Raw genomic sequence first — 25178 nt, 5'->3', positions numbered from 1 at the left:
CTATGTACATTGATTTTGAATTAAGTCTCAGTGAGTTCAATGAGGTTTTTACTCTTACATTTGAGATTGTAACCATGGGGCACCTATAATCTACCAGCGAGTAAACCCGATTGAACATACATTGAAACTGACTTGTCAATTAGAAGGCAAAAGTGGCCGGTAGCCGTTGTTACCACCTCGCCCCTTCCCCTGTAATAAAGCGCTCTGAAGTAAAGTTGCCCTCCGACGCTCACTTTACTTGGGAGTAAGTCCCACTGAATTCGGCGAGGCTTACATCCGAGCAGGTATGCATATAATCGGGCTTTACATTCCGACGAGTACAATGGGATTCATGCCGTCCGATATCAGTGTTTTTAGGATCGCAACCTTAATACCCACCAATCCATCGTTCATGCAAAGGTGGTTTACGTATGCGTTTGCGAGGGCATCTTTATACAAAAATCATGGGCGGATAGCAAAAAGGATGAAGGAGCAGTGGTTCTCAAACCTTTTTGGTTCGCGGCGCACTGTAAAACATATTAAAAAATTCTGGCGCACTTCGTGTACAAAATTAAAAATATATTAATATATTTAATAAAAATAACTTAAACTATAGAGAACTATTGCTTACCCTATACAAATGGGTTTCTTCTCATTTTTAAAATATACTTTCATAATATTTGAGGCACACCTAGCCACCTCTTAGGGTGCCTGGGCGCACCGTTTGAGAATCACTGATCACTGATATAGAGTATGCATACGCCTCTTCCTCCCCGGCGACTCTCACGTAGCAAATCCCTCCTCTTTGCGACGTCCCTGCCAATGGTGCGCCGCGGGCGGAGCCTCCTGAGCCGGCCATTTAGCGCATGAACTGAGGCAGCCCTTCCTTTTCGGTGGCGTAAGCTACAGCGGCGCCCGTGGTCTCTCGGATCCCGGCCCCTCCCCCCCCTTTTTACCGTCAAACACCACCATGGCAGACCAGGCCCTCTCTTTCGCCAAGGACTTTCTAGCGGGCGGCGTAGCAGCGGCTATCAGCAAGACAGCGGTGGCGCCCATTGAGCGGGTCAAGCTGTTACTTCAGGTCGGGTCCCGCGAAACGCGTTTATTCTAAAAATTAAAAAGGGGAGGAAGGGGCAGGTATGGGGGAAGGGGCTTGGGGTGTGTGACCCTGTCTCCTTTGTGCTCTGTTTATGTGCGTGTGGAATTAGTTATGTGTCTGAAAGCCTTTCACGCGTTGCGTCTCAGGGACGAATGCTGCAGTGAGTACAATAGAGTGCCAGCGTGCTCGCGCTCCTTCTCTCTGGGCAACGTGTGCGTGTGGGCCATCCTGTCAGGCCGGTTCCGTTGTAGAAATTTCGCTGGTGGCAGTTTGAATGCGCGTGGTGCGCTCAAGGGAAAACGTTCTGCTCTCATACCCGGGTGCACGCGTGTACGTCTTTCCGCTATGTCTCTTTTTAGTAGTTAGGGGGGCGGAAACACACACACATGCAGAGGTCGAAGGAAGGAGGGCGGCTGTAACCGCCATCTTCCTTCTGGCGACGTGTCGTTGATTGGTGAGACGGCAGACGTAGGGCCGAGTCGTCAGTGTTGATTGGATGCGGCTGACTTCCCCCCCCATCTCTTTCCGGTCTTGTATCGTGCGACTTTGGCGGACGGGTGACCCCTGCGGAGCACGCGAGGTGACTGGTGTCGCAAGTGGTGCCTTGGAACTTGGCCCCTTTCCTTAGGCCGCAGGTGGGTGTATGCCTAACTGAACACAGCAGCATTCATCTTCCCAAGTGGGGAGGCAGAGCATGCCTTGCTCAGCATTGGGTTAACAGCGCGATCTTTTCCGGACTAGTTTACAGCATTTTTAAAAATTATTATTAAGTAGGAAAGGAATAAATTGCTCCTTGAAACTTGTATGTTTGGAATATGCAGTCTCAGTAGGGGAAGGGTTGCAGTTCACTGGTAGGGCATCTACCTTGTGTGAAAAAGGACTGGGGTTCAACCCTTGGTATTTCCAGGAAAGGTCCAGTATGAAATACCAGAGAGCCATTCCAGGTCAGTGTAGACAGTACTGAACTAAATGACCCAATGGATGACACAGTATGCGGCCTGTTTCTGTGACTCAGTCTATCCTAAAAGCATGGAAAAAACATACAGGTATACAAAAGGACAACACAGAAGAGATTCTACTGTTCACTACTTCCAGACTAGATCTGATAGTCATGGTTACCAGTAAGTCCTATGCGGGTCTACTAAGAAGTCAGCCCTGTTGAGTTCATTGGGACTTAATTCCAGGTAAATGTACAGCAGGGGTGGCAAACCTGGCCAGGCCTTCCCATTTGGCCTGCAAGGCCATTTCAGGTGAGGCAAGCCCATCTGTCCTATGCATGATGTAATATATTATTTCCAGGTGAGGGGCAGGTAAAGGTGGGGCTTTGCAACAATGCCGATTGGAAGTGCCTACAAAGCTGCACTTTGCAGCAAATCCTAAATGTTGCAACAATGAAGAGACGGTTGTCACACTCTTTGGAACCACCGGGCAAGGTACTTTGACTAGTGTCAGTCACCTGACAGTTATGATTTCAGATGATTGACAAATGGGTTATCCCACCCACCTGTCAAGTTGGCCCATGGGGACGGGGTGAAAGATCTGGTCCACCAAGCCAAAAGGGTTCCCCACCCCTGGTGTACAGTTTCATAGCCTAAGTTGTCAATGTCCTTTTGCTTCCACAGAAAAATATTCTTTAGGCCAACTACTTGAGACATAATCTCTTGTCATAAACATATTTATTTCCTAGCTCCCATTTCTGATTTCAGGTTTCTGAAATGATTACTTCAGACTGAACCTGAAAGAATAAAGTTTAGTCATTAAACTTGATTTTTGAATAATGCTTGTTTGGAACCATACAATTGCTATAGAATAATTATGAAAACTTTTTCTTACAGGTGCAACATGCAAGTAAACAGATTGCTGCTGATAAACAGTACAAAGGAATCATTGATTGTGTAGTCCGCATTCCTAAAGAGCAAGGAGTGCTATCCTTCTGGCGTGGGAATTTGGCCAATGTCATCAGATATTTCCCAACTCAGGCACTCAACTTTGCCTTCAAGGATAAGTATAAGCAAGTATTCTTAGGAGGAGTAGACAAGCATACCCAATTCTGGAGGTATTTTGCTGGTAACCTGGCCTCTGGTGGTGCAGCTGGAGCTACCTCCCTCTGCTTTGTCTATCCTTTGGATTTTGCAAGAACCCGTCTGGCAGCTGATGTTGGAAAAGCTGGTGCTGACAGAGAATTCAGAGGTCTGGGGGACTGCCTAGTCAAAATCTTCAGATCTGATGGCCTGCGTGGCTTGTATCAAGGGTTCAATGTCTCTGTCCAGGGTATAATCATCTATAGAGCAGCCTACTTTGGAATTTATGACACAGCGAAAGGTAAATGTGATGTCCAGACTGATTTTGAAAAATAACCTGTTGGCTGCTTTTGAAGACTTGAATAATACCATGTAATTGTTGAGAAGGGACTAGTAGTACAATTAAAACTGATTGTTTTCCTATCCATGTAGGGAGATAAACTTGCAAAGTACAAGAAAGGTTGGTTTACAAAGCCATACAGATTATCTAGGAAAGAAAACTACATGTGAAGCAGTGTGACAAAATGAATTAGCTTTAAATGAATATTAGGCTGTGTGTGGTTATTTAATTGGTTTGGATTATGAACAAACATTTTATTGGTTGTGAAACAACTTGTAATCTCGAATCTGATTGGCAGAAGTAATAGTCCTGTGGTCAGTGATGAAAACCTCTCTTAGAATAGGGGAAGTGGAGTCCTTGGAAGTGATAGTTGAAGAGGATTATGAAATAGATTAGGAGGAAAGATTGAAGACCAAGGGTTGAGAAAGGGTATTTATACAAAAAGGAAAGTTGTAATAGTTAAACTGGTTACAGTTAAGATTAAAGGAACAGTTAATGTAACAAAGCATGTTACAGTTACTTGAGACAATTGAATAGCTTGCAGCAGAGATATTAAACTGAACTGCTAGAATCCCAAATATCATGTTATTAAAATGGATTTTAGTGATGATTTTGCATTTGGCTGTTTTGGATTTTTGTTAATTTTTTTTAAATGGTTGAAACCTGACTAGAGTATCTTTTCACTATCTCACATCTAACCATCTACACAAGAGATGTCAGGAAGTACTTTTTATTTATTTATTATTAGTATTTATTTGTCACTTTTTTCAACAATAGAACTCAAAGCGACTTACAAAAAGGAAGTAAAAACACTATAATTGAAGGAGCTTGAAACAAAAGCAAACAATTACAAAACAATTTCAAGCAAAACAATACAACCATAATAGAAAGATAACAAGTAGCAAATATTACAGCACAAAAACTATTTCCACACTATAAATATAACATAACATATAGGAGGCCGCATTACACATCTAATCAATATTGCAAAAGTAGAAGAAAATAAATCAGTTTCAACTACTAGAGCACTCCAACCATGATGTTATATGCAGTCTCATTCTTTCTAACACCAGAAAGTCCTTTTAGTCTCCACCAGTCTCCATCAGCCGCCGCCCTATCTCTTCCCAGCGGCCCAGTCTCAAGCAGCGGCGTCATTTTTAAAAAATAAATACAAGACTTTACTAAAAGACTTGGTGGAATGGAGGCTGTCTGCTCAGAGGTACAGTTAAAAAAGATTCCTATTTTAGCACAAGCAGGAACTTAATTCTCCAGATCTGGCAGTATGTACTAGCTGCAGTGTTAGCCACATGCATGATACACCTTGTCCAGTAAGTAGATGTTAGGAAAATGTACCATCAGTTACAATCTAGTTGCTGAATCATGTGACATATATGAATGCAATTGCTTGAATTATGGTCTACTATATTAACCAGTAATCCAAAAACAAATCATTGAGCTTTGTTTCATGATACACAATAAAATGTCGTAAAAGAGTCTTCAAACTTCATTTAAAGGGAAGTAACTCATTTCTTCAATTTGCAAGAAGATGCATAACTTTTCTTGTTTCGCTATAGGTATGCTCCCAGATCCTAGAAACACTCATATTATTATAAGTTGGATGATTGCACAAACAGTGACGTCAGTAGCTGGTGTGGTCTCCTATCCCTTTGATACAGTGCGACGTCGAATGATGATGCAGTCCGGACGTAAAGCAGGTAAGCACCACTTAGAATAAGTGCTTATAGTTTAAGCACCAGCCTGATCTCTGGTGGAAAGGAAGGCCTCTGTGTCCAGCACAGAAATGCACACAGCTGCTGCAAGGAGGACAGAGCTCTCCATCCCTTCTCTGCTGATACTCATGACAGCATTTAGCAAACTGAAGTTTTACAGGCTGGTAAAATTTTGGGCTCATTTTACAAGGCTGCCATAAACTCCTGTGCTAAATATGGCCTGCATTATTTTAGTCTGAAGCCTTATCATCTATGACCTGTTGGAAAGTGGAGTATTAAGACTTAAACTTTTTTAGTCTAATCAACTTGATTGAATTGTGGCCTTAGCAGAGTTGGGATAAAAGTTTGCAACTTTTAGCCTGAATGTGGCAATTTCCATAGGCATTTGAGTCAGCCAGAGACTGAAGTGGTTCAGAAAAGGGCAACCAAAATTATGAATGGGATGGAACAACTCCTCTATGAGGAAAGGTTACAACATTTGGGGCTTTTTAGTTTAGAGAAAAGGTAAGGAAGAGGAGACATGACAGAGGTATGTAGAAAGTGGATAGATAAATGTTTTTGTCCCTTATAACACTAGAACTTGGGAGCATTCAGTGAAGCTGAATGAATGTTGGAAGATTCAGGACAGACAAAAGAAAGTACTTCTTCACACAGTTCATAGCTAAACTATGGATTTGCTCCCACAACATGCCATCATGATCACCAACTAGGATGGGTTAAAAGAGGGTTAGACAAATCCATGGAGGAGGATAAGGCTATCAGTGGCTACTAGCCATGATGGTATGTTCTGTCTATACTGTCGAAGGCAGTATGCCTTTGAATATCAGTTGCTAGGAACCACAGGTGTGGACAGTGCTGTTGTGCTCAGATTCTGCCTGTGGGCTTCCCATAGGCATTGGTTCGCCACTGTGAGAATAGGATGTTGGACTAGATGGACTTTTGGCCTGATCCAGCAGGCTTTATTTACATGGTTTGTAATTGTCCTGCTTGGAGAAGAGAAAATTATTTCTTTACTGTATTTGTAAGCCTCCTGATAATAAAAATGCTTAGGGTGGCATGGCAGGGTAAAACCAAAACCAGTTAAAAACATATGGTAGTGTCATGAACAAAACAATAAAATATGATACAGCAGCATAAAATAAAACTCACAGAGAATGAAACGTAAGAGCTAAAACAGATTGTGAAAGGCTGTATCATATTTAAAAGGCAAACATAAAAAAGGCTTTATAAAAAATGCCAGGCAGGTGCCACTCCAGAAAAAAACCTTTCACTAGTAGCCACTAGTGAACCATGTTATCAATCCTGAGGACACTTGGAATTTGGAGAAAAGCCTCCAAAGATGAATGAGGCGATCCTTCCATCTACAATGTATTGAAGTAATCAAATGGGAGTCTACCAGGGTGTGAATAACTGAAGCAAGGTTATCTCTGTCCAGATACGGTTGTAGCTGACATCCCAACCTAAGCTTGTGGAAGGTGGTTTGAGCCACAGAGGCCATCTATCTCTAGTGATGGGTCAACGAGCATCTACAGAGTTTGGTCCTCTAGTGAGGAGTGCAACCCTCTGTAGAACTGGTTGGGTATCACCCATCTGGGCATATGAGCCACCTATAACAGTACTTCTGTTTTACATGGATTGACCATCTGCTTATTAGTCCTCATCCAGTCCATATTAGTATCAAAACACTGATTTGGCACTGCTGCTTTGCCTGTGTATCATCTGCATATTGATGACACCACACTCTAAATCTCCAGAATTTACTCAGTCATTTCAAATAGGTATTAAAACATTATGGCAGAATAAGATAAAACTCTGAAGCGTAGGTGCTATGGAGTCAAGCAGATATCTCTCAGTGTCACCTTTGGAAACAGCCATGCAAATATGACTGAAACCACTGGAGAGTAGTTCCTCTCACCTCCTGGATATCATACTTGATTATACCAAAAGAAGCTGACGCATCCAGGAAAATTAACAGGATTGCACTCCCCCAGCTGTCTCAGCAGAGGTCATCTCGCAGGGCAACCAAGGCAATTTCTGTACCAAAACAAGGTTAAAATAGGATTGAAATGAATCTAGAAAATCAGTTTCATCCAAGAGTGCTTTGAGTTGGCCAGGAGTTATTCTCTCAAGGACCTTGCCCTGGAAGATGATGCTGGCCATCAGCCAGTAGCTGTTCAGATCTTCCAGGTCCAAAGTAGGATTTTTTCAGAAGAAATTGTACCATAGATGTCTTTGGGAGGGGGCTCTGTTAACAAGGAATTTAGCACCTAGCCAGACATTTCTTCCCTGTTAAATATAATAAGCCAAGAGGGGCCAGGAGCCAAGTATACAGCTAGTTGGCTAGATTTGGCCAAACACCTTGTCCACATCCTCAGGTCTTGAAAACTGAAACTCATTCAACAACATAGGACCAGATGGATTGATTTGTATTAATTATGGTACCCAGATCGTGGCAGCTGTGAGCAAGGTGTGGCTTTCTCTGAAATGCTACCGGTTCCACGCGCAGGACCAGCCAGACAGGCCCAGCTTTGCAGTCTCAATGTGTGGATGAGACGATGGTGTCGGGTGGAAGGGTTTAGATTTGTTAGGCACTGGGGAACATTTTGGGACAAGCCGGGCCTGTACAAAAGGGACGGGCTCCACTTGAACCAGAATGGAACCAGACTGCTGGCACTTAAAATTAAAAAGGTAGCAGAGCAGCTTTTAAACTGACTGAGGGGGGAAACCCGACAGGAGCTGAGAAAGGTCCGGTTCGGAATAAACCTCCCCCCTGGGATAAAAACCAAAGAAATGATGAAATTTTAAAAGGGGTAGGCCTAGAAGTAGGCATTGTGAGAGCAGGGGCACAGGATATAAATTCAGAAGAGCAAAATTACCACAGGCCAAACCACAAGTGCCAAAGACACTTGAAGAGAGACACTGCTTACAAGTGCCTGTACGCTAATGCTAGGAGCCTCCGAACCAAGATGGGAGAACTGGAGTGCTTGGTCTTAGAGGAGAGCATTGATATAGTGAGCATAACGGAGACCTGGTGGAATGGAGAAAACCAGTGAGATACGGTTATCCCTGGATATAAACTATATCGGAAGGACAGGGAAGGACATATTGGTGGCGGAGTCGCTCTATACGTGAAAGAAGGCATTGAATCCAGCAAGCTCGAAACCCCAAAAGAGGCAGACTCCTCCACAGAATCGTTGTGGGTGGTGCTACCATGCCCCAGGAGGGACTTAATACTGGGAACGATCTATCGTCCCCCTGATCAAAATGCTCAGGGAGACCTTGAGATGAGATATGAAATTGAGGAAGCATCCAAACTAGGAAATGTGGTAGTAATGGGTGACTTCAACTACCCGGACATAGACTGGCCGCATATGTGTTCCAGTCATGACAAAGAAGCAAAGTTTCTAGATATTCTAAATGACTATTCCCTAGACCAGTTGGTCATGGAACCGACCAGAGGGACGGCAACCCTGGACTTAATCCTCAGTGGGGACCGGGACCTGGTGCGAGATGTAAGTGTTGTCGAACCGATTGGGAGCAGTGACCACAGTGCTATTAAATTAAACATACATGTAACTGGCCAATTGCCAAGAAAATCCAACACGGTCACATTTGACTTCAAAAGAGGAAACTTCACAAAAATGAGGGGATTGGTAAAAAGAAAGCTGAAAAACAAAGTCCAGAGGGTCACATCACTCGAAAATGCTTGGAAGTTGTTTAAAAACACTATATTAGAAGCTCAACTGGAGTGTATACCGCAGATCAGAAAAGGTACCGCCAGGGCCAAGAAGATGCCAGCATGGTTAACGAGCAAAGTCAAGGAAGCTCTTAGAGGCAAAAAGTCTTCCTTCAAAAAATGGAAGTCTTGTCCGAATGAAGAAAATAAAAAAGAACACAAACTCTGGCAAAAGAAATGCAAGAAGACAATAAGGGATGCTAAAAAAGAATTTGAGGAGCACATTGCTAAGAACATAAAAACCAACAACAAAAAATTCTATAAATACATTCAAAGCAGGAGACCATCTAGGGAGGCGATTGGACCCTTGGATGATAAGGGAGTCAAAGGTGTACTAAAGAACGATAAGGAGATTGCAGAGAAGCTAAATAAATTCTTTGCATCTGTCTTCACAGTGGAAGATATAGGGCAGATCCCTGAACCTGAACTAACATTTGCAGGAAGGGATTCTGAGGAACTGAGACAAATAGTGGTAACGAGAGAGGAAGTTCTAGGCTTAATGGACAATATAAAAACTGACAAATCACTGGGCCCGGATGGCATCCACCTGAGAGTTCTCAAAGAACTCAAAGGTGAAATTGCTGATCTGCTAACTAAAATATGTAACTTGTCCCTCGGGTCCTCCTCCGTGCCTGAGGACTGGAAAGTGGCAAATGTAATGCCAATCTTCAAAAAGGGATCCAGAGGGGATCCCGGAAATTACAGGCCAGTTAGCTTAACTTCTGTCCCTGGAAAACTGGTAGAAAGTATGATTAAAGCTAGATTAACTAAGCACATAGAAGAACAAGCCTTGCTGAAGCAGAGCCAGCATGGCTTCTGCAAGGGAAAGTCCTGTCTCAGTAACCTATTAGAATTCTTTGAGAGTGTCAACAAGCATATAGATAGAGGTGATCCAGTGGACATAGTGTACTTAGACTTTCAAAAAGCGTTTGACAAGGTACCTCACCAAAGACTTCTGAGGAAGCTTAGCAGTCATGGAATAAGAGGAGAGGTCCTCTTGTGGATAAGGAATTGGTTAAGAAGCAGAAAGCAGAGAGTAGGAATCAACGGACAGTTCTCCCAATGGAGGGCTGTAGAAAGTGGAGTCCCTTAAGGATCGGTATTGGGACCTGTACTTTTCAACTTGTTCATTAATGACCTAGAATTAGGAGTGAGCAGTGAAGTGGCCAAGTTTGCTGACGACACTAAATTGTTCAGGGTTGTTAAAACAAAAAGGGATTGTGAAGAGCTCCAAAGAGATCTCTCCAAACTGAGTGAATGGGCGGAAAAATGGCAAATGCAATTCAATATAAACAAGTGTAAAATTATGCATATTGGAGCAAAAAATCTGAATTTCACATATACGCTCATGGGGTCTGAACTGGCGGTGACCGACCAGGAGAGAGACCTCGGGGTTGTAGTGGACAGCACGATGAAAATGTCGACCCAGTGTGCGGCAGCTGTGAAAAAGGCAAATTCCATGCTAGCAATAATTAGGAAAGGTATTGAAAATAAAACAGCCGATATCATAATGCCATTGTATAAATCTATGGTGTGGCCGCATTTGGAATACCGTGTACAGTTCTGGTCGCCTCATCTCAAAAAGGATATTATAGAGTTGGAAAAGGTTCAGAAGAGGGCAACCAGAATGATCAAGGGGATGGAGCGACTCCCTTACGAGGAAAGGTTGCAGCATTTGGGGCTTTTTAGTTTAGAGAAAAGGCGGGTCAGAGGAGACGTGATAGAAGTGTATAAAATTATGCATGGCATTGAGAAAGTGGATAGAGAAAAGTTCTTCTCCCTCTCTCATAATACTAGAACTCGTGGACATTCAAAGAAGCTGAATGTTGGAAGATTCAGGACAGACAAAAGGAAGTACTTCTTTACTCAGCGCATAGTTAAACTATGGAATTTGCTCCCACAAGATGCAGTAGTGGCCGCCAGCTTGGACAGCTTTAAAAGAAGATTAGACCAATTCATGGAGGACAGGGCTATCAATGGGTACTAGCCGTGATGGCTGTGCTGTGCCACCCTAGTCAGAGGCAGCATGCTTCTGAAAACCAGTTGCCGGAAGCCTCAGGAGGGGAGAGTGTTCTTGCACTCGGGTCCTGCTTGCAGGCTTCCCCCAGGCACCTGGTTGGCCACTGTGAGAACAGGATGCTGGACTAGATGGGCCACTGGCCTGATCCAGCAGGCTCTTATGTTCTTATAATTTTGTCCTTGGAGTAGTGTCTCAAACATGTCTGTGCACTTCTAAGCTTATGCTTTAGGCACCATATAGACATGGTAGTTGATTCTAAATAAGTAATTAATTTTTAACTCCTGATGAGGATAACAGCCTGATAGTCTATTGAGTATGTAATTTAGTCTGTTGTCTCTGTAATTTAGTCCTTTTGCTGTCATGGGATTGTAAGGTCTGCTTAGTAATACAGCTGGAATCTTCCACCTCCATTGAAAGTGGTGCATGGGTGCAGTACCTAGTTTCACAGTAATATTTGAAGAACAACTTTATGTGAAACACTTGTACAGTGTATTAGCTCAGTACTGCTTTTACATTTCTGCAGACAGAAATTAATGTGAAGACCTTGTTATCCTTGAAACTAAATACTTCAAATGAATCATTTTTTCCCTACAGCCGATATCATGTACTCTGGAACAATTGACTGTTGGAGGAAGATTGCAAGAGTTGAAGGTGGAAAGGCTTTCTTCAAGGGCGCATGGTCTAATGTTCTTCGAGGCATGGGTAGTGCTTTTGTGCTTGTGTTGTATGATGAGTTCAAGAAAGTCATCTAAAAAAATCTTACTAGAATTGTAAGTTAAATTGGCAGATCATGTAGAATAACTTGCCATTATGGACCATTGACCTTCAAAAAATTCCTGTGCAGAGTCTTATTTATCGGGACCAGATCATGTTTAAGTAGGGCTAGAGACTGCCTTCAGTGAACTGATAACACTTTGAGATACCATGATTCAGGCATTGAAACATACAGCCCAGCTCACTGGGTTTGTCTTTTTTTGGTGTTAATTGTAGTGGTAGCAGTTCTGGGTCCAAGGCAGCTGATCTTCAGGAGCCTGAAGATTAGCCTGAAGTTTTAAGTCCTATCTTGCAGGACCATAAAATAATGTTTTGAGAAGTATTCATTTAACAAATCATGTTTTTCCACTTGTACTTAAGCACTATGTACTGTTTGCACAGCTGAACATCTAGCATTTGTGTTCTCAGATTTGGGGCATTCTGCGAAACAATAAAGATAATTAACTGATGTGTTGAATGTACTTTTACACCTTGACATTCAGGGCCAGCCTTGCTGTGCAGTAGGTTGAAGCTACCAGCTTCAGACAGCACCATTGCAGGAAAGGGAAGGGATGAACTGATACAGCAGGGTTTTTTTTTAAGTGTTGGCCAAAGCCAGGGTGTGTGGTAACACTTGAACTCCACTTGGGCTGGCACTGTTGACATTACATTTGATCACTGGATGTTAATGTTTAGAGATGATCACTTTTAAATGAGGTCTACTTGCTGTGCTTCCAGAGGTTTGACTACATTTTTATGAATGGGAAAATAGCTTGATTTAGGATCTGAGGATCCTGAACATGGAAAAAATAGAACCTGCAAAATAGTAATAAAATGGCTTGGCAATACACATGTACGTAATTCATTGTGAAATGTAATGATAATTGGGTACCTAAAGAAGCAGTGGGAAGGAGATAATAAAAACACATTGGAAAGAAGATAGGTGGTTTTTAAATGTTTGGATTTGTGCAGCTGGTGGTTGTACTGATAATGGTGGCTGTCAAATTAACAATGTGAATGAAGCAACACCTTCAGAGAAATGTAGTACATTCATAAGTAGGTAAGATGAAGGACGACTGGAAAATTGAATTTATCACAGTACAAAGAGAGCAGTTTAACATCCCAAATCTAAGATTTGTTCCTTTGTTACAAATGTATTAAAGATGGGTCATGTACCATGAGGTAAATTGTTACTAACTTTGGTGCGACTATTCTAGTAATGTTTAGGATGAGGACCCAAGTATTCAAAATGATGCAACTCCTTATCTGAAAATTGCATAATAGCTTTCAGCTTATTTTAGATTTCACACTGAGGTTCAGGAAACTTGGAAGGCCTCTGAATTTTTCCTAAGGGAAAGGGAAAAAACATTCAGGATTACTTTCTTTTGTAATGCATTCTAATGTTTTTAACTCAACCAATGAATGTTGGAATAAAATCGACAACATTCAGTTACAGTTTTAATCTGTAGTAGAGGCCTTCAGTCTATTCTGCAATCCAAAAAGCAGTAAGGTGAACAATATTGCGTTGGTGTGCAGATATCAAACTTGTATGAGTTTCTCTGAAATTAAGATATTTTAAATGAAGGACTCTTATCAGCACAGCTATAAAGGATGGATTTTTTCTCATTAAGATCAAATCAGCATATTTCTTAACACTTTCCACTAAGTGAAAAGAGAGTATGCTGATTGTTGTAACCAATTGTAAGTTGCCTACCTATTTGGTAGGATGATGGTGCAACATGCATACTGTGCATCGTGATACTTTGCTATCTGCTTTTTACAGTGAGGCTAATAATTGTGTGATATTTTAATAAAGTGAATCATACAAACACTTTTGAATTAGGTACTAAAGACAGTATTGACATTAAGTTTACAGTCATTACTTTAAATCCTTTTCTCAATAGAACAACAATGCTACATAATGCAAGTCATCCCCCAATTAGTAAGCATGATCAGGGCTACAGTCTTGGTTTGCTATACAAAGCTATATTTATATAGTAGCAATATGGACAGGCTCATATAGGAATGACAACCATGCCTTCTCTCTCTTAAATGTTTGGTGTTGACATGGGTGGTTGGAAATCAACTAATGTATTCATGTAAACTCAGATTACACAGACTTCACTAACCATTTCAGATAAGTAATGGTGTGTCCACAAAACCCAATACATTTAAAATAAAGCAACAAGGGGAAGCTTATTCATTGCATTTATATCCCACCTTTTCTCCAAGGTTCTTCTCATATTGCCACAACAACCCTGCAAGGTAGATAAGGCTGAGAGGCAGTGACTGGCCCAAGGTCACCCAGTGAGCTTCATGGCTGAGTCGAAATTTGAACCCTGGTTTCCCAGGTCCTAGTCCAATCGCTTCACCACACTGCTCTCTCCACACAGATAAGTTACTGTAACAAAAGGTTTGGATAGCTATGCGACTACTGTGTCTGAAAAATATTTATAGTAGTAAACAGCTGCATTGGAAATGAAGATATGTGCCCTTACCTTGTCGAAGCTTGTGTTAGCCAAGATTAACTTGTACTTGATCACCAGTAGCAGCAATTCTAAATTGTATTGATCACTGTTGCTAGGTAGAAATAAATTATCTGTCCAAGAGGGGGCACTGCTTCATAACTGGGACAAGAGCTACTTGATCAGCATATTTCCATGAGAAGAGAAATGTTCCTCTGAACCACAAAAACTTCAGCAATGGCATTTTTGTTTTAGTTTTTAAAATAAAAATGCATGACAAATAGCTGAATCCACTTTGCACCATAATTTTTATATAATTATGTACACAATACATGAGTAAAAAAAATCTTTTATTCCTTTGCTGAAAGAAATTGAGTACTAAAAACACTAACACAACATTTTTAAAATCTCTCAGGGCAGTGTTTAAAACATCAATACATTAAAATCCAACAATCACAATACATTAAAAATACTGAAATATCACAATAAAAGTCATCCCCAAAAGCTTGGCAATATAAGTCAGCAAAATGCATAACAGACAGCCAGGTGATCAGTTACATCTAACAGAGTAGTTGCTAAAAAGAGGGTTAGTGACCAATAAAATTACTGGTGAAGAAGGCAATTGTAGAAAATGATGAGGTCTTGATTTCTGTGATGCAGTGGATGAAACCATGGCAAAAGAGGCATTACAAACATGGTAGCCCCTGCCCTTCACAGAGTAGTGTTTCCCAGAGAGTTTATTAAGTCCCCCCACTCCTGAATTTAGTTTACTTTTGAAACTCTTAATCTGTAACCAGATATTTTTTAGGGGGCAGGTCTGGTCATGTATGGTAATGGTCCAGTTGCATGCATCTTGCTCTCATCATCCCCACTTCCTTGTTCATCAAAAGGGCACATCTGACAGGCACAGCAATCTAACTTGATGGAAGCTGGCGGAAGCAGAGCTGGTGGAAGGGGCTGGCACATCTAGGTGCCGCTGAGAGGGCTCCTGGAGGAGAGGACGCTGGCTGTGCCAGCAGGGCATGGTGGAAGGAAATAAAATAAATGTTTCCTTCTACCACCTCTTTTCCCGGCATGCCGGCTACCGCAATGGAAGGCTGTAGGAGGGAGCCAAATGGGACCTGGATATCACGCAAGTCCTTTTATCCAGTAAGTCCTGGATATCATGTAAGGGCCCTTCTGCAGGCCTTTTGCTGGCTTCTGCTGGCTCCTCTTATGCTGGGCTGGGCTTCCCCAGCAGACCTCCAGCTGAGCTGGGATGAGGGGCTTATGCCGGTGTAGCCAGGCTGAGCTGGGACCCAGATGACTCAGCTAAAGGTCTGCCATATCCAACTCACCTCAGCCTGGCATAAATAGCAGTTGGATTGTGCCCTTAATCTAGGTGATAGCCGCAGGTTGATCCCACATGCTCTATACATGCAGGAAATATACAGAGAGAAGCTTTTTCATCCAGCTGTTGCTTACCGAGGAAACCTAGCCCCTGCTTGTCTTCTATCAGCAGTAGACCACTGTGTTGGGTACCAGTATTTGCACTTGTGTATGTGCATATACAGAGTCAGTATGGTGTAGTGGTTAGAGTGTTGGACTATGACCTAGGAGACCAGGGTTCGAATCCCCACACAGCCATGAAGCTCACTGGGTGACCTTGGGCTAGTCACTGCCTCTCAGGCTCAGAGGAAGGCGATGGTAAACCACCTCTGAATACCACTTACCATGAAAAACCCTGTTCATAGTGTCGCCATAAGTCAGGATCAACTTGAAGGCAGTCCATTTCTATTTTCTATGTGCATATAGTTGGAAAGGAAGGGAGGTGTCAAAAGAATGACATTTCTCTAATTTATTTGGGCTTGTAACTGGCTGCATGAGGGGGATGTCTCATTGCTTTTGCAGCTAACACCAATGTCTTCAACCACTGTTATTTTTTCATCTCCTGCTGGTATCGGGTCCACCCATACATTCTACAAAAAGGGAAAAGAAAAATCCTCTTAAGGTTAATTCCTAAGGCTCGCGTCACCACTTCAGTTCCATTTCTGCATTATAGCTCCTAGCAAAATTCTGCTACCATGGCCAGTACTGAAGAACAGCATAGTGTGTTGGCTGCTGAGTTTCTCTCCTTAGTTCCTCCAGCATTTAGATAATGAAAGATGGAAGTTCCAACAGTCTCTGTAACTTAGCTTGCTCCCTATAATATATTTTCAGTGCAGACCTATTTCCAAGTCACTGAAAGTTCCATTTTAGAAAAAAAATTACTTGAAGTGGCTACTCTTGCTGCTAAAATGTCAGTAAAGTTTCTAGGCAAAAAGTGGAAACTATATTAGGGCTGGTGTTTCGGCAGGGGGAAAATATTGGAAGGGGGCAGGGCGGGGGTATAACTATGTGTGATGTATTGGGTAGAGCAGGAGTAGTGGATATGGTGCCTCCCAGATGATATTAGGAACACAGGAAGGTGCCTTATACTGAGTCAGACCCTTGGTCCATCTAGCTCAGTACTGACTACCCTGCAGCTCTCCAGGACTTCAGACAGGTGTCCCTGCGAGCCCTACCTGGAGATTCTGGGAATTGAATCTGTGACCTTCTGCATGCCCGGCAAATGATTGCCACTGAGGTGTGGCCCTTTTCCATCATTCCTGATCATTGGCCATGTAGGATGTCAGTTGTAGGGCAGATGGCTCACTTTGGCTCACAAGCTGGAAGTTTCCCACCCCTTCCCTAAACATGCAGGAGGTGGTCCCCTTAAGACTAAGTTGATGATGCGCTGGCTGGGCAGGTGGATGTGACCAACACACATGTCACTGGTGGAATATGGCTACTCCTACATGTTCCTGCTTGTCCCTTCATACATTTAGTGTCAGCATGTGCAGAGGATCTGAATCAGGCTCATTTCTCAGCTTAGCCTATTTCACAGGGGAAGGGGGTTGTGAAGACCACACATTCCATGCTGAGCTCCCTGGAGAAAGTGGGATAAGATGTAATAAAACAATGTAATGTTTTTGAAGCAATCCTAAGCACATTTACTAGGGAGCAAGCTTTGATTTCAATGGGACTTAAATCTGGGTAAACATGTTTAAGATTACATTAAGTAAAATTTGCATATTGATATATAATTTAACAAACAACAACACTCTAAATGTTATTTGCATAATTAATTGTAATGTAAGTTTGGTCAAAGAGCAACATGCTGTAGGTCTTAACGTTCTACCTGTTTCCTTAGAAACCAATGTGGCACTATGGACGTTTTCAGTCAAATTGCAAAAAGAGGAAAACATTAGCTCCCTTTGAGTTATGACCATTCCCTCAAGAGGTTGAGGAAGGACTGTTCAACACCTTCAAAATATTTCTGGCCATAATACAGGATTTATTTATTTATTTATTATTTGATTTATATCTCACCCTTCCTCCCAGTAGGAGCCCAGGGTGGCAAACAAAAGCACTAAAAACACTTCAAAACACTGTAAAAACTGACTTTGAAGTACATTAATATAAAACATATTTAAAAACGTTTTTTAAAAGCTTTAAAAACATCTATAAAAAAAAGAAAGAAAAGGTTTAAAAACTTTTAAAACCAATTCCAACACAGACGCAGACTGGGATAAGGTCTCAAATTAAAAGGCTTGTTAAAAGAGGAAAGTCTTCTGTAGGTGCTGAAAAGATAACAGAGATGGCGCCTAATATTTAAGGGGAGGGAATTCCAAAGGGTAGGTGCCACTACACTAAAGGTCTGTTTCCTGTGTTGTGCAGAATGGACCTCCTAATTAGATGGTATCTGCAGGAGGCCCTCACCTGCAGAGCGCAACGATCGACTGGGTATTTAAGGGATAAGATGGTCTTTCAGGTATCCTGGTCCCAAGCTGTATAAGACTTTGTACACCTAAACTAGAATATTGAACTTAGCCTGGTAGCTAATAGGCAGCCAGTGCAATTCTTTCAGCAGCAGGGTGACATGTTGGCAATATCCTGCCCCAGTGAGCAGTCTTGCAGCTGCTTTTTGTACCATCTGTAGCTTCCAGACCAACCTCAAGGACAATCCCACATACAGCACATTACAGTAATCCAGCCTGGAGGTTACCACTGCATGGACAACAGTGCTCAGGCTATCCTGGTCCAGAAACAGCCGCAGCTGTCTTACCAGACAAAGCTGGTAAAAGACACTCCTACCACTGAGGTCACCTGGGCAGAGCTTGGAAAAGTTACTGTTTTGAACTACAACTTCCATCAGCCCAATCCAGTGGCCATGCTGGCTGGGGCTGATGGGAGCTGTAGTTTAAAAAAGTAACTCTTCCAAGCTCTGCACCTGGGCCTGTAACAACAAAGATGAATCGAGGAGCACCCCCAGACTACAGATCTGCTTTTTCAGAGAGAGTACAACCCCATCCAAAACAGGCAACTGACCAATTATCTGAACTCGGGAACTACCAACCCACAGCATCTCCATCTGGCTAGTAAACTCAATTTATTGGCCCTTCTCCAGCCCACCAGAGTCCTGACACCGGTCAAGGGCTTGCACAGCCTCTCCCAATTCAGATGTTACAGAGAAATAGAACAGGGTATCGTCAGCGTACTGCTGAAACCTCACCCCAAATCTCCTGATGACCACTCCCAAGGGCTTCATATAGATGTTAAACAGCATGGGGGACAAGATGGTACCCTGCGGCATCCTCTAGCACAACTGCCAGGAGGCCGAAAAACAATCACCCAATGCTATTCTCTGAAAACTACCTTGGAGATAGGATCAGAACCACTGTGAAACAGTGCCTCCAATACCCATCTCACCAAATCAGCCCAGAAAGACATCATAGTCAATGGTATCAAACGCTGCTGAGAGGTCAAGTAAGTAACAGGGTAGCATTCCCCCTGTCCTTCTCCCGGTAAAGGTCATCCATCAGGGTGACCAAGGCTGATTCAGCCCCATAGCCAGGCCTGAACCCAGCCTGGAATAGGTCAAGAAAATCTGTTTCATCCAAGAGTACTTGCAATTGCTGTGCCACAACCCTCTTAATCACCTTCCCTAAGAAGGGGGTATTTGCGACCAGTCGGTAGTTGTCGCAAACAAATGGGTCCAGGGTTGGGTTTTTCAGGAGTGATTGGATCACCACCTCTTTCAGGGTGGCTGGAACCACTCCCTCCCATAACAATGCACTGACCACACCCTCGATCCACCCAGTCAACCCTACTTGGCAAGCTTTAATAAGCCAAGAAAGGCAAAGGTCGAAAGGACATGTTGCTGGCCACATTGTCACAAGCACCTTGTCCACCTCATCAGGCCACATCAACTGAAACCATTCCCTATACGTTACAGCAGACGTTGCACTGGACACCTCACTGGGGACTACAGTAAATGTGAATGGGGCATCAAGATTGCTATGGAGGGGAGCAACTTTACCCTCAAAGATCCTTGCAAACAATTCACAGTGGGTCTCCGAAGGGTCTAAAACTCCATTTCCTGGAGTTGATGTCAACAGACCCCTGACAATATGGAAAAGCTCCACTGGATGTCTACTTGAGGATTCGATGGTGGCAGAGAAGTAGGCCTTCTTCACCAGCCTCACTCCTGCAGAGTAGATACAGTTATGTTTTACATGTGCCCGATCAGCCTCACAGCACGTCTTTTGCCACTAGAGTTCTAGCCGTTGTCCAGCCTGTTTCATTGCCCTTAGCTCACTGGTGTGCCAAGGTGCAAACTGGGCTCCACAATGCTGAGAGGGCACTCAGGGGCAGCCATGGGAAGAGCCCAATGTGCCTCACTGTTCCACACCGTGATAAGGGATTCAACAGGGTCACCTGCTCTATCTACTGGGAACCACCTCAGGGCATTCAGGATTCCTGTGGATTCCATTAATCTCCACGGGCGGACCATCTTAATCTGTCCACCACCCCTGCAGGGGAGGATCAGAACCCTAAGTCTAAACTTCACCAGGAAGTGGTCTGACCATGACAATGGGATGACATCCATCCCCCCCAATCTCCAGACCACCCCTTCTTCCATCTGGAGCAAAAACCAAGTCAAGGGTGTGCCCTGCCCTATGAGTTGGGCCGGTGACAACTTGAGACAGCTCCATGGTAGTCATGAAGCCATGAAGTCCCAAGACAGAAAAATAGAGGCAGCCTCAGCATAGACACTGAAATTACCCAGGACTACTGTTCTGGGCTCCTCCAATACCACAGCCAAGACGGCCTTCGCCAGCTTGGTCAGAGAATTTGTCAGGGAGCAGGGTGGATGGTACACTAGCAGCAACCCTAGTTTCCTGTCTCCTTGGCCTGACACCAGGTGCAGGCCCTCACAGCCAGCTCCAAGACAGAGTGGTTTCCTGGTGACAGAGACGGAAGTTCTATAGACCACAGCAACTCCTTCCCCCGTCCCTGCAGCCTGTGCTGTTGTTGCACCGAGTATCCAGGTGGGCCAAGCTGGGTCAGATCAAATCCTCCCAGCTCACCCACCTAGGTCATGGTAATGCACACCAAATTGGCACCTTCATCCATGATCAAATCATAGATGATTGTGGTCTTATTGTACACCAATGTGGTATTATGCAACAACACACACAGGCCAGTGGGCACAGCAGATGAGCAACAAGGAACCCGTCCATGAGAGGAGTGGAAGTGAGGAAGAAGGCGTAGATAGCCTTGCCCTATTTATGATATCATAAATAGATTGAGCAAGTTGTAAGCAACTTTAAGACAGAATGATCCTCTACCAGACAGAAACTGGGCCACATTAGTGCTCATATTGAAGAATGGACTATGTTAGCACCTACAAAGCACAAAATCTGGTACTGGGTGCAGAATTCAGTATCCCAAGTATTTCAGAGTCATAAGGACAAGAGACTTGCATGTTTTAAAGTTGTCATGGCTATCACAGAAGGCTTGAAAAAGTGTAGACAGTGTCTGGAGACTTTAAAAAAGTGCACAGGACTTGCATAGTTCAGACAAACTTGTGAAAATATTTATTGGATTAGATAAAACTCTACCCTGAATTTATACTAACACATGCAAACGTCTAAGAATGAAAAGAACTGCAGGACCAATTGCTGCTTGGCAGTAAACACACATATAAGATTACTTTGTGAATTAAAGAGCCATCTGCTTTTAAATTATCTTAAACATTTGAGAGAACGTTACATTCAATACATTTTAGAACTCATTACATTCAATACATTTTAGAACTCATTACATTCAATACATTTTAGAACTCACCTCCATATTCTCATTTTGCCAAAGAATATCTTTTGGTTGTGGAACTTTAACAACTAACAATTCCCATATATGGAACCTGCAGGAAGAAAAAGACAGGACACTGTCCAATGTCCCAAATCCTTATCTCCCCAATCAATACATTGTCCAATGTCTCAAATCCTTATCTCCCCAATCAACCTCTCCCCTGCAGATATATATAATGTCTTAAATCTCTGGCAGATCCTTCCATTCAACGTATTGATTAGAATATTTAACTTTAAGTTAGATCCCCACCGCCACCAACGTTTGGGTGTAAAATCCTAACAAAGAAAGCAGATTTATCCAATGTCAGAACAAAGGAAATTAGCTGAAAATGCTAGCAGTTTTCTATATTTGTGTAAAAATGACAGGATATTATACTTTACCTTTTATAGATAAAAATCAGGAACAATATTATTAGGATGGTTCCAAATGCTACAAGGAGTAAAGGTAATGCAGGGAATGGATTGGGATCAGTACCTGAAAAGACAGGCAGGCATTAGTACTAAGTGTATTATAAACACAGGGCCAGCATCAGCTTGTGGCATGGTTGCGCCGGAGGATGCTGGCATAATTTTAATTTATTTCACTGGTCAACACTAATTTTATTGCCAATGATGTTAGGGTAACTTTGTGTCGCTGATTCCGAATATGGCATCGGTTTTGCTAGATTGGCTCTAATTTTTGAGATAATGGATGCCCCCCATTGAAAAACATAACAAATTCAAACAATTTAATGGTCAGGCATAGCCTACCCACAAATGACATGGAAACTGTCTCAAATCATACAAAAGTAAACACATGAAATACCTAATGGCGTTGTATTCAGTACAATAACATTAAAACAAAGTAAGCTGATTCAGATAATCACAATTAATGCATAAAAAAATGCTGTGTGTACAATTTTCTTTTATGTGGGGCATCAGGACAATCACGTTGGAGGCTCCAGCAGTAGTCTGCCATCATGTGTCTGACCAATCTGCCTTGATACCTTTCCTCCATCACCTTTATACCCTGATGGAACCTCTCCCCTTGTTCCTCACTAAAATCACCAAGATTATCTGGAAATCTGTCTAAGTGGCTATGGAGATAGTGTACCTTTATGCTCATATTAGTACCCAAATGTTTAAAGTTAGCGAGCATGTTTTGCACCAATTCTTCATAATTGTCTGCTTTGTGGTTACCCAAGAAGTTCTTGACAACTGCTTTTAGTTTTTCCATAGTCAGTCCAAGGAACGATCTACAAATGTATTTGCAGCAATCACCATCTTCATCCAAGGCCTTAACAAATTGCTTCATCAGTCCAAGCTTGATATGGAGTGGTGGGAGAATGATTTTTTCTCTGTCAACCAATGGCTTGTTAATGATGTTCACTGCACCTACAGTCATGTGTTCCCTTGAAGGCCATGTCACTTTTTTCCAATGATCTCGCTTTGCCCTACTATCCCACAAGGAGATGAAACAAGGGTACTTTGTGTATCCACTTTGCTGCCCAAGCAAGAAGTTCACCATCTTTAGATCAACACAAATAGACCACTGGTGCTCATGATAGCAGAGCTTCTGCAAGACCATTTTGATATTTTCATATTCTTCTTTAAGTTTTGTTGAGTGAGCAATTGGAAGAGATGCATAGCGGTTACCATTGAGCAATAAAACACATTTCAAGCTTCTGGTGGAGTTGTCTATAAAAAGCCGCCAATCTTCTGGTCGATATTCCGGTAGTCCCATTTGGAGAAGAAGTCCAGGAATGTTATTGCAGTATACAAGTTCTTCATCTTGGCTGAAGTATGGAAGAAGTCCCTCCTTTCTTGTCCGATAAGCTGTTATGTTAGCTTCCGGCTGTAGACAGTTCTTTTCCATTAGCCTGGATGCTAAAAGTTCAGATGCTTTGCTTTGACAGACTGAGGTCTCGTATCAGATCATTGAGTTCTTTTGGGGAGAACTGCTCAGGTGTTGAAAAGCTTCTTCATATCCACTTCCAGGGCTACCACCTGTGCTACACTCCACGTCCAGCATTTCTTCGACATCTGACAATGGAAGGTCAGGCAGTGAGGTAAACACTGGTATGGGAACGTCTTCGCTGTGTGGCACAGTTCGCCTTGCTGAGTCCCAATCAGGATACTCCCACTTATGTTTCTTGTAGTGATTGAAGCCTTTCACATTCACAACGCAAAAATAACAATCATCGTGATGGTTTTGCGGCTCTCTCCACACCATAGGCACACCAAAGTTTAAACGTTTCCTTTCTCCATTTTTCCACTGTCGTAGGCACTCTACAGAGGTTTTGCAAACCTTATGGGGAGCCCAAGCTTCACTCCAAAATAAGCAAGATATGCTTGTTTTACAAAGTCAGTGATGTTTTTTCTTTGTTTTTGCAGAGTGTATTCACCACAAATGTACAGTAGGGCCCCGCTTCCCGGCGCTCCGCTTCCCGGCGCTCCGCTAATGCGGCGGCTTTCGTTTTCAATTCTGAAGCCGCTTTTGCCGCTTTTGCGGCATTTTGCGGCATTTTCGCGCAACGCGCCCCATTAAAGTCAATGGGGTTCCGCTTTACAGCGTTTTCCACTTTATGGTGGGGGTCCAGAACGTAACCCGCTGTATAAGTGGGGCCCTACTGTAGCAGAATGCATTAGGATTGTTTAAGCAGCCTCTTTGTGACGAACTCATATTTCTCTTAAAAAAAAAAAAAAGTATCAATATGATATTATATGCAATGGATAAACTTGCAAAACAATGTTCAAGAGCAAAAAGACAGACCAAACCCTGCTGCACATGTCAGCAGCTACAGGTCGTATTGGGGTACAATCGTCATTTGAGGGGTATCCATTATCTCAAAAACTAGAGCCAATTCGGCAAAACTACTGTCATTTTTGGATTTAGCACCCCCAAAATACCCTAAAGTCATTCAAACATCCTTGGCAACTAAAAAAAATGTTTTTTTGTTGGGCTGTGTTTACAGCATTTAAGGGCTCTGTGCTGAGAGGAAAAGTGACAGGCCATCACTGGCTTTCCTTAAATGCCTCTGAAGCTTTCCTCAAATACAATGTCCTCTGTGGCCACATCCACACCAGATATTTATTCCACTTTAAACAGTCTTGGCTTCCCCCTCAAAATTGTGGGAAGTGTCATTTGTGAAGGGTGCTGAGTGTTATTAGGAGACTCCTATTCCCCTGACCTGAGTGGTTTAATAGTCAGCCCCTCTTCCCAGAGAATTCTGGGAAATGGAAGTCTGTAAGGATATAACAGTCTCCTAATAACTCTCAGCACCTTTCACAAACTACACTTCCCAGGATTCTTTGGGGGAAGCCATGACTGTTCAAAGTGGAATAAATGTCTGGCGTGGATGTGCCCTATAACACCACAATGGGACAGGGGCATTGTAAGGAAAGAAGATGGAGGGAGCTGTAGCTGCCTAGCCTGATACTTCTCCTCTCAGGACTGGATTGTGAAAAGGAAAACAAAAAGTGATGCTAAGCATAAAAAAAGTATGCTAAGTCAATGCTGGCACCTCTGCCAAGCAGCATGCTGGTGCCACCCCACAAGTTTACTGGGGATTGGGGGTGTGCTTTTAAGGGTCTGGTCCTCAGAGAAGCATTAGACCAGGTGACAACAGAAGTCTCTATCCACATGCGCCAAACTTGCTGGGGATGGGGATGCCAGAGTTGTGCTTTTGGGGGAGTACCAAGGTGGCACAGGGGAGGGAGACCCTCAAATCTAGCACCAGGCTTATATAAGTATAGGATTAAGCATGTATGTACTGCTGTGTGCAGCAGTTGAATTGTCTGTCTGTATCATCAGAATGATCTTGACCACATCCCGTACCAAG

The 25178-nt window shown here is 42.9% G+C and overlaps 2 protein-coding genes across 4 annotated transcripts in view; one reads left to right on the top strand and one right to left on the bottom strand.

The window, feature by feature from the left end:
* Positions 1 to 854: 854 nt before the first annotated feature.
* On the top strand, positions 855 to 12147 carry SLC25A6 (solute carrier family 25 member 6). The gene is made up of 4 exons (XM_061627013.1): positions 855 to 1060; positions 2914 to 3400; positions 5014 to 5154; positions 11520 to 12147. Exons 1-4 carry the CDS (start codon positions 950 to 952, stop codon positions 11675 to 11677), a joined length of 897 nt encoding a protein of 298 aa, XP_061482997.1. The 5' UTR covers positions 855 to 949; the 3' UTR covers positions 11678 to 12147.
* Positions 12148 to 13268: 1121 nt separating this feature from the next.
* The window catches only part of LOC133384974 (granulocyte-macrophage colony-stimulating factor receptor subunit alpha-like), a 33392-nt gene continuing 21482 nt past the window's right edge, over positions 13269 to 25178 (bottom strand). For all 3 annotated transcript variants that reach the window (XM_061627010.1, XM_061627011.1, XM_061627012.1), the window contains 3 exons: positions 21739 to 21832; positions 21335 to 21410; positions 13269 to 16101 (listed from right to left, as the gene is read on the bottom strand). In XM_061627010.1, the coding sequence (XP_061482994.1) occupies positions 15976 to 16101; positions 21335 to 21410; positions 21739 to 21832 (296 nt within the window). In that variant the 3' untranslated portion in view covers positions 13269 to 15975. The remainder of the gene's footprint in view (positions 16102 to 21334; positions 21411 to 21738; positions 21833 to 25178) is intronic.

Source organism: Rhineura floridana, chromosome 5 (assembly GCF_030035675.1).
Source record: "Rhineura floridana isolate rRhiFlo1 chromosome 5, rRhiFlo1.hap2, whole genome shotgun sequence".
Classification (NCBI taxonomy): Eukaryota; Metazoa; Chordata; class Lepidosauria; order Squamata; family Rhineuridae; genus Rhineura; species Rhineura floridana.
Note: the sequence above shows the minus strand (reverse complement) of the source record. Positions and strands in the feature narration are given on the sequence as shown.

Coding starts and splice junctions, on each gene's coding strand:
- SLC25A6 (XM_061627013.1), top strand. CDS start 950: ATGGCAGACCAGGCCCTCTCTTTCGCCAAGGACTTTCTAGCGGGCGGC. Junction 1,061..2,913: donor GGGTCAAGCTGTTACTTCAG/GTCGGGTCCCGC, acceptor TTTTTCTTACAG/GTGCAACATGCAAGTAAACA. Junction 5,155..11,519: donor GCAGTCCGGACGTAAAGCAG/GTAAGCACCACT, acceptor TTTTCCCTACAG/CCGATATCATGTACTCTGGA.